This window comes from Caretta caretta, chromosome 1, assembly GCF_965140235.1.
Source record: "Caretta caretta isolate rCarCar2 chromosome 1, rCarCar1.hap1, whole genome shotgun sequence".
NCBI classification, from domain to species: Eukaryota; Metazoa; Chordata; order Testudines; family Cheloniidae; genus Caretta; species Caretta caretta.
The window spans coordinates 265,646,497-265,657,538 of NC_134206.1; the positions used below are offsets into that span (position 1 = coordinate 265,646,497).

General features: G+C 41.4%; 4 protein-coding genes across 4 annotated transcripts; 2 read left to right on the forward strand and 2 right to left on the reverse strand.

Moving 5' to 3' along the window:
* Window positions 1-2,748: 2,748 nt before the first annotated feature.
* On the reverse strand, window positions 2,749-3,523 carry LOC125630010 (histone H2B 8-like). The gene has a single exon (XM_048835397.2). It carries the CDS (start codon window positions 3,515-3,517, stop codon window positions 3,137-3,139), a length of 381 nt encoding a protein of 126 aa, XP_048691354.1. The 5' UTR covers window positions 3,518-3,523; the 3' UTR covers window positions 2,749-3,136.
* Window positions 3,524-3,640: 117 nt separating this feature from the next.
* Window positions 3,641-4,601, forward strand: LOC125630007 (histone H2A type 2-C). The gene has a single exon (XM_048835391.2). It carries the CDS (start codon window positions 3,863-3,865, stop codon window positions 4,250-4,252), a length of 390 nt encoding a protein of 129 aa, XP_048691348.1. The 5' UTR covers window positions 3,641-3,862; the 3' UTR covers window positions 4,253-4,601.
* A 775-nt stretch (window positions 4,602-5,376) lies between these two features.
* LOC125629988 (histone H1-like) lies at window positions 5,377-6,094 on the reverse strand. Its single transcript, XM_048835372.2, has one exon. It carries the CDS (start codon window positions 6,065-6,067, stop codon window positions 5,414-5,416), a length of 654 nt encoding a protein of 217 aa, XP_048691329.2. The 5' UTR covers window positions 6,068-6,094; the 3' UTR covers window positions 5,377-5,413.
* A 3,166-nt stretch (window positions 6,095-9,260) lies between these two features.
* On the forward strand, window positions 9,261-10,867 carry LOC142070703 (histone H3). Its single transcript, XM_075124648.1, has one exon. The coding sequence runs from the start codon at window positions 9,422-9,424 to the stop codon at window positions 9,830-9,832; it is 411 nt and encodes a 136-aa protein (XP_074980749.1). The 5' UTR covers window positions 9,261-9,421; the 3' UTR covers window positions 9,833-10,867.
* Window positions 10,868-11,042: the final 175 nt, after the last annotated feature.

An 11,042-nucleotide genomic window follows, 5' to 3' on the forward strand; every position in this document is an offset into this window, starting at 1 on the left:
AACTTGTCGAGGACTCGAACCCCAGACGGCACGGTTTGTTGTCTGACGGAGACAGACAGGCAGCACCAGCAAGGTCCGAACTCAAAGCTCTTTATTGAAGAGTGCACAGAACAATAGAGAAGAGCCTGTCTCCAAAGAGAACCAGCAGCCTCTAAGTAAAACTAATAGGTTTTTATAGGCAGTTCCGTCACGTCACAGATTTATTCATAAAGCAGCCCACCCCTCCCCTATGTTAGTTAAAATCCTCTTTCTCTATTATGCATGCACTTCTACCCCCTTATTGTAGATAACTTTTAGCAAATCGTAATGCTTCACTCACTTTATCGGTATGGGTGTCAACCAGGAGACGAGGAGTTAAGAACAAACATAACACAAAAACAAGGAGTGGAAAACAGCTCCTCCGTATCTCAACAAGACAGTTCCCAGAATATCTGATACAAGAATGCAGGCCTCCCCTTTTTTCTTACTCCCTGAAGCTTAAACAAGTATTCTTTTATTCTATTTATCTTGTTCAGGGGCTTTCCCAGCAACCTTTATTGGCCTGTCTTTGGTTCGGTTGGCATAACTGCTTCATATTTAATTTTTCTCTGATGCATTCAGTGTTTTTTTTTCCACTGAATGCATCCGATGAAGTGAGCTGTAGCTCATGAAAGCTTATGCTCAGATAAATTTGTTAGTCTCTAAGGTGTCACAAGTACTCCTTTTTTTTTTTTTTTGCGAATACAGACTAACACGGCTGCTACTCTGAAACCTGTATGAAAACGGCTGTGTTTATATTCTCTAGCTCCATGGCACATATTGGGGTGGGGATACTTGGAGAACAAGTCATTAATTATAAGAAGGCTCAGGAGAGCAAAAGCTTGATTACTGTTTAGTTATTGACTTTATTTCATTTGCTACATATTCAAGTAATATATTTAAAGAAAAGTATTAACACCCTTTAACGAGGATTGGGGGGTTCTAAAGACTCTTCTTAATTGGAGGTGGCCTTTGGAGCAGTCTGTTTAGCCATTTCCTCCGGCAGCAGTCTCATAAGGGGCAGAATCTCCCGGGGAAGGAGAGCAGAGCTCTTTCCAGTCTGTGCTAGAAAGCTTGCTTTATGGCTGTTCCTGGAACGCACATCAGCTCCGGTCTCCAAGGGGTGAAGACGAGGATAGCAAATGAGGGAACAGGGAAGGGAGCAACTGGGTGATTTACTGACCAAAGTAGCTTTTCTATTTGTCTATTGAGAACGAGATTTACCCATTGGTTAGTTTGAAAATCCCGCGCTGTTAAAGGATTGGTTAATAACCTTCCTCTGCATTTCCCCTGAAAATACTTAGAACTACATAGACTTCTACAGGTGGGGTTTTGAATGCTCATGGAGTATAAAAGTTCTTCTGCTGGGTTTTCTATTGAATTTTGAAACACCATCGTATAACAAAGGGGTGGGGTAGTCAAAGCATTTTCTATTTTACTTTTAAACAGATTGATCACTTGGAAACCTTTATTCTCAATCTCGCTAAAAGTGACTGTAAACAAGCCGCCAATTTTTGAGGTGGGGTATGTGAATGATAAACAGGAGGCTTGAATAATTACTGAAGGGTAGTTGTGCCACCCTCGAAATAACCGCAAATTAAAACACAAAATACGAGGATCGAGAGACGTTTCATCCCATTCTGTGGGTTAACTATTATCCCCGCCCCTTAGCTCTGGGGATTGATGTGCGTAATGGGTGTTCAGATGTAAGAGAAAGAGAGGGGGAAAGACATTGTTTAATGAATTGGTCGTTTTGAAAGCAAAATAGCGAGACACGGAGCCTCTGATATAATAAAAGAAATAAATATGCACCGAGGTGGCAGAAAAGGGAAGGCGGTTTTGTAGACTGAGTAGCGGGGGGCGGGGCGAGGGCAGCAGACGAACGCGGCACTGGGGTGGTTCCAGGAGCCTGAATTTCAGGGAAGCGGCCAGCTTGTGGCGACCGCTTTCGATCTGTGCTTCCAGAGCTCGGCCGTTATGGCCCGATAGGAGGCGAAGCCTACTTGATGGGGCTCTTTGAAGATACTAACTTTAACCTCAAAAAGAAAAGGAGGCCTTGTGGCACCTTAGAGACTAACAAATTCATTTGAGCATACGCTTTCGTGAGTTACAGCTCACTTCATCGGATGCATCATGCTCAAATAAATTTGTTAGTCTAAGATACCACAAGTCCTCCTTTTCTTTTTTGCGGACACAGCAACACGATTGCTACTCTGAAACCCAACTTTAACCTGTGTGCTGTTCACACCAAGAGAGTCACCATCCTGCTCACGGGCATCCAGTTACGCCGGCGTATCCGTGGTGAGAGGTTTACAGGCTGCTCAGCTCAGCCATCTTCTGCAACTTCCAAACGACCCAAAGGCTCTTTTAAAAGCCACTACATTCACGCTGAAAGGAGCTGTAACACCCCCATAAATAAATATAAAAATTAACAAATGTTCAAAGTTATGTTTTTCTATTAACATTCCCAAATAGCAAGATTATTCAGGTAAGGGGGGAGGTGGCGGGAGGGGAGAAGAGAAGGCATTTGAGTTTTAGCTATAGGAACTTAATGAGAGAAACAATGAGGCAACGAACTACCCTTCAGGCAGATAGGATTGATAAATTTTCAATAAGCAGATAAGGATGATATTAATGGAGCCAAAACTTTTTAGTCAAACCTCTAGGATTATTCTTCAGTTAAATAGAGAACTGAACAGTTTAATCTGATCAAATTTCAATTTTTATTTACCGGACAAACCGTTTAGCCATATTTTATATTTCTTAGGGAGGACAGGACTGGACACCTCACCGAACTATTAGTTGAGACGGGGCGAGGGACACTGACATTTTTCATTAAAATTTGAAACCCCAGTGGTAGTTTAAATTGACTTAATGCCACATTTACTAGAGCGAAATCAGTCCCCTACGATATAGGGAGCATATGCAATGAAAAAATACTTTCACAAGTCGCCTGAGACTAAAGCACATTAATATTTTTTTTAAAATAAGCTTTGTTGGAATTTGAAAAACACAAGCAACAGTAATTAGTGATATCAGAGCTCTTTGGATGAGAAAGTGGATGGCTCTTAAAAGAGCCTTTGGGTTAAAAGTGAAGGTAAGTCTTACAACAAACCATTTACTTGGAGCTGGTGTACTTGGTGACGGCCTTGGTGCCCTCAGACACGGCGTGTTTGGCCAGTTCCCCCGGCAGAAGCAGGCGCACAGCGGTCTGGATCTCCCTGGAAGTGATGGTTGAACGCTTGTTGTAATGAGCCAGGCGAGACGCTTCCCCCGCAATGCGCTCGAAGATGTCGTTTACAAAAGAGTTCATGATCCCCATCGCCTTAGAGGAAATACCGGTGTCCGGGTGAACTTGCTTCAACACTTTGTACACGTAGATGGAATAACTCTCCTTCCTAGTCTTTCTACGCTTCTTATCGCCCTTCTTCTGAGTCTTGGTCACAGCTTTTTTAGAGCCCTTCTTGGGTGCGGGAGCAGATTTTGTTGGCTCCGGCATTTTTGTTCTGTGTTCTCTCACACACTCTCTTTAAACGAAAAAAAATCTTCAATGGTGAAAGAAGGTGACCGTAGCTTTATTTATAGAGAATGAAAGCACATTCAAGTCTCACTTTTCTGATTTGTTATTGGTTCTGAGACAAAAGCCGCGTTCCAAATGTCCCATTAACCTTCTCATTGGTCAGAGTTACATCTCCATCGCCATTGGCTGCTCAGAAAATTAGTACCTTTCAGCCTATCACAATGTTTGAAAACTCCAAATAGAAAATATATAAGACAGCGCAAAAAAGCATTTTTTCTGACTCTCGTTGATTAAAACATAGGAGATTTTGGATCGTGATTTGCAATGTCAGGCCGAGGAAAACAAGGAGGCAAAGCGAGGGCTAAGGCAAAGTCTCGCTCCTCGCGGGCTGGGCTGCAGTTCCCGGTAGGTCGAGTGCACCGCTTACTCCGCAAAGGTAATTATGCTGAGCGGGTGGGGGCTGGAGCCCCGGTCTATATGGCCGCAGTGCTAGAGTATCTGACCGCTGAGATTCTCGAGTTAGCCGGCAACGCTGCTCGGGACAATAAGAAAACCAGAATCATTCCCCGACACCTGCAGCTTGCCATCCGTAACGACGAGGAGCTCAACAAACTGCTTGGGAAAGTGACGATAGCTCAAGGGGGTGTCCTGCCCAACATCCAGGCCGTGCTACTGCCTAAGAAAACCGAGAGTCACAAGGCCAAGAGCAAGTGAAGCTGATCGGGAAGAAGCAAAAATCTGCAGTCCAAAACCAAACCAAAGGCTCTTTTCAGAGCCACCCACAAAATCAAAAAAGGGCTTGATTGTTACAGATAATCATAATTATTATTTTTCCTTCCTGTAAATAAATATTGGAGTTACAGTGGCCGGAATATAGATTCTGCACGAGACTGTTTTCCTACAAACAAGTTACTGAATCTCTGCTCGTTTGAAATACGTGTTCGTCAATTTTGTAGAACGTGCGAAAAGGCGGAAAGTAGAAATTTCTAATATAACATATTACTAGATGTCGTTTCCAGAGACAATGCAACAATTGCAATAAAATAAAATGGGAAATACGGTACCCTTTTTAGGTTATTTTTTCTCAGGTCTCAGGAAAAAAAAGGTTTTCTAAATGGCCTGTGAATTTGACTTTGGCGGGAAGGCTGGGGAAGAAATTTGAACTAAAACCTTTATCAAGACTCTCCTCTTCAACTTTTAGAGCGTCTATGAAAGTAGAGGGATTTCCTCTGAAGAGGAATAACGTTTCGGGTTGTCTGACCAATCCTTGCAGAGGGCGGGCTTTTCAAATTTACCAACTGCTCCATTTCCTCCCACCAGCAAAACAGAAAAAGATTTTGTCTATATATAATCAAAATTCCTTCCACACTGAGTCCTCTAAGTCGCCCCTATGAACAAAGGTGGTTATGCGAGGACAGGGCACATATATTCTGACTCTTCCCTTTGACAATGTATGGTGATGCCTGATTCCTCCAACTGCTTGAAAGCTGCACCCTCTAGGCAGTTTTTTAATATATCGCTCTGAAAAGAAAAGTAAAATAACCATAATGCGAAGGGGAAGAAATTAAAGCCAAAAGAACTGTAATCCTTTTACTGGGGGTTACGGAGAATGGGGCTACTACAGTATATCTCACATACATATTTTTGACTGGAGTCGCTTCTCTTTGACCCAGAGCACAGTTCATGTGTTAACATTATACAAACACACAATGAGGGGTAAAAGTAAGGGGTAAGGGAAGAAGGAATCTTCTGTCGTAGAAAGCAGCACGAGGTTACCGGTAAGTGAACCAGCTCTTTTTTGAAAGGGATGGGTGGCTCTTAAAAGAGCCGTTGGGTTTATCTAAAAAAAAAAAAAAGGAGGGGGGGGGGGAGTCTTTACTTCTTCTTGGGTGCTGCCTTCTTAGCCTTTGCTACTTTAGGTTTGGTGGGCTTGGGCTTGGCCACCTTGGGTTTCACCGCTTTGGCCTTAGCCGGGCTCTTATCTGCCTTCTTGGGCTTAGCTGCTTTAACCCTTTTCGGGCTCTTGGCTGTTTTTTTGGCCGCGGCAGCTGCTGGCTTCTTGACTTTTTTCGGGCTCTTTTTCACAGCCGCAGCCTTTTTGGGTTTCTTGAGGGCGCTGGCGGGTTTCCTGGCAGTTGGTTTCTTAGGCTTTGCCGCTGGCTTTTTCTTGAGTGGCGTTTCCTTGGTCTCACCCGGTTTCTTGCCGAGTTTAAAAGAGCCAGAGGCGCCCGTGCCTTTGGTCTGCACCAACGTACCTTTGCTTACCAGGCTCTTGAGTCCTACTTTGATGCGGCTGTTACTCTTCTCCACATCGTACCCCCCGGCGGCCAAAGCCTTCTTAAGAGCGGCCAAAGAGAGCCCTTTGCGCTCCTTGGAAGCGGACACCGCCTTGGTGATCAGCTCGGTCACGCTGGGACCCGAGGGTTTGCGGACTTTAGAGCCTCCTGCCGCCTTCTTCGGTTTTGTAGCGGAAGCTTTTGCCTCAGGAGCAGAGACAGCAGGAGCTGCAAGAGGCGCCGTTTCGGACATAGTGACTATTATTTGTTATACACCACAAAAAAAACAAACAAACAAAAAAAAACACTTGGGCTGGACTAGTTCAGTTGCCTGGTATTTATATACAAGAGAAGCCCTGTGATTGGCGCGCTTAGGAACCCGCCCAGCAAGGCAGGATCGGAGTCTTCTTCCCGCTTGATTTGTGTTTTTTCACAGTAACGAAAAAAGAGTGTATTTTTTTTTTGCCCAATATCTGCCTCACAATAACCCAATTTCTTATCTGAGTGAAGAGGAAACAGGGTATTTTTATTCAGAAGAATTTCAAGTTGAATAAAGTTGGGAAAAACTAGTTTTTCCTTATGAAATATAAGGTAGTAGTTGTTCATAAAACCACAGTTACAATTAAATCTTATTTTTAAGGTGTTTTCTATATAACAGGGTAGAAAGCCCTTGATTTGAATAAATTTCCTCTGTAAAATTATTTAAAAGTGAAGAAAGTAACACAAACTTATTTCAGGCTTTGAATATGGATTGAGATCTAGCTCCGTGAACTAAATCTTTCACTTTCATTAAATCTGTTTAAAATATTCCTAATTCCACAACACCAATAACTAATTAGAGGCTTATAGAGATATGTTTATGCACTAGAAATACTTATGGGAATAATTTGTAAATTGCATCTTTCTAACTGTTTCAGTATAAAATAAACTATCATTCTTAGCTTGTCATTGGGAGCTGATTTACAAATGGACTTGGAGTGTGCTGAAGGTTTTCTCTGGGGTTATAGTCCACAATAGTATCATCTATGCTGAGCATGCTAAACAGAAGGATGGTTGTCATGTGGTCTATGCTGAGAAAGGCCAGGGCCACACTCTCTACAGAAATGGGGCTGTCCATCCCTCCACCTCATTAAAAACAAACCAGAGCTTCCACACTTTGATAATAAGAGCTGACATTTTAGTAGCTTCTTCTTTAACTCCTGTGGGGTAGGGAGGAAGGCTAAACTACTAAATACATAACTTTCAGTAAAACTACATTTAATATTCCTTCCTTTATTTTAAGCAAGAAATTATCCTCCTTCGGCCTATTAGAAATAGGTTGTGTCAAAGCAGGGTTTTTGTTGTCTTTTTTTTTTTCCAGCTCCATATCACATATGTGGGAAAAGGGTGGATCCTTGAAGAGTTGAAACTCATATGGAACATTCATGGATTTAAAATATTAAAGGTTTATGGAGAAGAAGACTGTTCTAAATACTTTCTGCAGTAAATGATCCTATGACTAGGGATGGCTGTAGGGTCTTGCAAAACATTGTTTGACAAGCTGAGTGACATCACACTCATCAACTAGATTCCTGCTCCAACTAGAAAGCAGCATTATTGAAATATTAAAAAGACTTTTTGGTTGTAATGTTTTAAGAAATAGATCTGAAAGATACAGCTTCCAAACAAGTGAAGAGTATGAATATGGGAGCCAACCATTCTGTCTCTGTAAACCCTGCCCTATAGGAGAATAGCCACAATGTACTTGTATAATGGGATTGGATGTTTTTGGCCATTCTTTGCACATTGGCTTAGGTCTTCAAGGGTGGGAACTGAGTGAGGAAAAGGGGTCAGATTTTTTGTGATCTCTGTCTGGCTACTGGGAATGGGATGAAACCCATGGGTGTATATGAAAATTCTTCTACAAAGATTAGCCAGTGAAAATCCTCTGTATTTCTGCTTAAAAGAGAATATTAGAATGATATAAACCAGGGGTTCACAAACTGGGGGTTGGGACTCTCAGGGGGGTCGCGAGTTGCCAGCCTCCACCACAAACCCTGCTTTACCTCTAGCATTTATAATGGTGTTAAACATATAAAAAAGTGTTTTTAATTTATAAGGGGGGACATAAGGACACTCAGAGGTTTGCTATGTGAAAAGAAAAGGAGTACTTGTGGCACCTTAGAGACTAACCAATTTATTTGAGCATGAGCTTTCGTGAGCCACAGCTCACTACTCCTTTTCTTTTTGCGAATACAGACTAACACGGCTGTTCCTCTGAAACCTGCTATGTGAAAGGCATCACCAGTACAAAAGTTTGAGAACCACTGATATAAACAATCTATAGCAGTTGGAGGATGACTTAAGTACACATTCAGAATGTTCTCTGTGACTTTCCAAAACAAAACAAAACTTCCTCATTCTTTTAAAGACCTCTATTCCCATAAACCTGAAGAAAAATAACATTTAAAAGAGAGCAATGATTGTGTGTAGTTTGGGGTGAGGTATATTAGAGATAGGCAGGTGGCTTGAACAGTTTTTATGTAATGATGTCTGATCTAATTGAAAAGTGAGCAAAGGTGTGATTTTGTGTTTGTTTTAAGAAGGAAGAAAGTCAGGAGAAGGAAAGAGATTTATGTCTACCAAGCTGTGTACTATTTTTTCTGCTCCTGAAGGCCATCTGCATGCAGATAAAAAGTTATCCTTTTACTACTTAAGTATTGCAAGGGATTACTATTTAAGACTGCCCCCCCGGTCTGTAATCTGTTTGAGATTTAAGGCAGTGTGGAAGGACAGTAAAGAAATTCTTTATAAAAAAGGGGGTGCCCTTCAATATAAGAGGGAAGAATTGTGGGGTAGCGCTTTCATCTTCTGAAAGTCTGCTAATTAGAACACAAACTAGAACAAACACAAAGAGATTCTCTACCCATTAAACATTTTGTGGTTTAACTCCCCTGTCTCCTGAGTTTGGTGCTTGTGACAATTGTTCAATTTTAAGAGAAGGAGGAAGCGGGAATGGTATACAGATTAACAAACTGTTCAATTTAAAAATAAATATATACATGAAAAGAGATAAAGAAACCCAGGATGCAGGGAAGGGAAGAATTCTGTATGGCTATGAGGTTTCAGCAAGAAAGGAAACTGCAGGAAAATGGGATACTGGTGTGTTCCAAGAATCATAAATTTCAGGGAAGGGTATAGTGGTGGCAAGACTGGATCTGGGAAACAGTAAGAATATAGGTTTCAGAGTAGCAGCCGTTTTAGTCTGTATTCACAAAAAGAAAAGAAGTACTTGTGGCACCTTAGAGATTAACAAATTTATTTGAGCATAAACTTCACTGAATGCATCCGATGAAGTGAGCTGTAGATCACGAAAGCTTATGCTAAAATAAATTTGTTAGTCTCTAAGGTGCTACAAGTATTCCTTTTCTTTTTTAGTAAGAGTATACTCGCGGTGAGGAAGGATCGCATTTCTTTTCATAGCGAAGCGCGGGATTTACACATTTTCAAATTAACCAATAGAGCTTGGCTTCTTCTCTTTAGCCAATCAGAGAGAAGATTTTTTTCTATAAATGTCTCCGGAGTACAGCAGTCTTTCATTTGTAGAGGAGAGCGCACATTATTTGAAATGGCTAGGACCAAGCAGACTGCCCGTAAATCCACCGGTGGCAAAGCTCCCCGTAAACAGTTAGCGACTAAAGCTGCTCGGAAGAGCGCGCCTGCAACTGGGGGAGTGAAGAAGCCTCATCGTTACCGACCCGGCACCGTGGCCCTGCGAGAGATCCGCCGCTACCAGAAATCCACTGAGCTGCTCATCCGCAAACTGCCCTTCCAGCGCCTGGTGCGTGAAATCGCCCAGGACTTTAAAACTGATTTGCGCTTCCAGAGCTCGGCCGTTATGGCCCTGCAGGAGGCCAGCGAAGCCTACTTGGTGGGGCTCTTTGAGGACACCAACCTGTGTGCTATTCACGCCAAGAGAGTCACCATCATGCCCAAGGACATCCAGCTAGCCCGGCGTATCCGCGGGGAGCGGGCTTAGGCTGCACCACTGCATTTTGACTACTTGAATACTCCCAACATTCCAAGGCTCTTTTAAGAGCCACTACGTGCGCATTGAAAAGAGCTGTAACACGCCCATATCCTGTACTCTTCAATCACAAGATTTCACCGTGTGCGGCTTACCTAAATTAATAATTCCGACCGTAAGAAACCATCAAGCATGGCTCTAATTTTTCAAAGTATATGCTTGAGATAGGACACAACTTCCCATTAGGCTGCCTTAATTAAATTCTTAACTTTTTCTAGCCAAATTAATGGGTACTTTGGTGATGCTTTTGTCCTTTATCTGTGTTTATCAATGTTCCCTTTTCAAGATGTAATACAAACTTCTAACACGGCTGTTCCTCTGAAACCTGTCATTCTACAAATGTGAAATGTATTTCATTTAAAAAAGTATATTTTGTATAACCAAATACATATTGCCGTATTTAGCATTTGGCTTTAAAGATTGGTTTAATGAATAAAGTAAAATCACTGGTATGTCTTTCAGATAATATTCATACATTGTAAATAAGCAAATGAAGGCTGGTATTCAGAGTTTGAATGTCTGTGTATTTCACTTAGTGGATTGTTTAGGGCTGTTCCTCTTGAAATCAGAATATTGTACAGGAAAGGGCATGGGGGGAATGGTAAGGATGGCCTGGGAGGAGACTTATCTGGGGAGCTGAGGAACACAAAAGTTAGACAGAGGCATTTATTTAAAGACACTAGTAATACAACAGTGTCTTTGTGCACAATAAAATGTATGATGCAAATTACAAATGAACTGTGAAGAAGTTTAGGATAAAATCCAGAGGTAAAATCATCAGACTGTCTAATGAAGGGGTTAAAAACAGAATAAACATGGGGAAATAGTTTTACTTTGTGTAATGACACCTGATCACACTTGTTACAGTGTTTATGGTAACACTCATTGTTTCATGTTCTCTGTGTATATAAAATCTCCCCACTGTATTTTCCACTGAATGCATCCGATGAAGTGAGCTGTAGCTCAAATAAATTTGTTTGTCTCTAAGGTGCCACAAGTATTCCTTTTCTTGTGTCTCTAGTTGTATTATTATTATTATTATTATTATTAATTATTACTAGTATGTTATTGTATTATAGTTGTTTGATTATAATTAGTAATATAATAATTATATTATTATATAATATATATATAAACCCAATAAACCCATTTTTTATATATT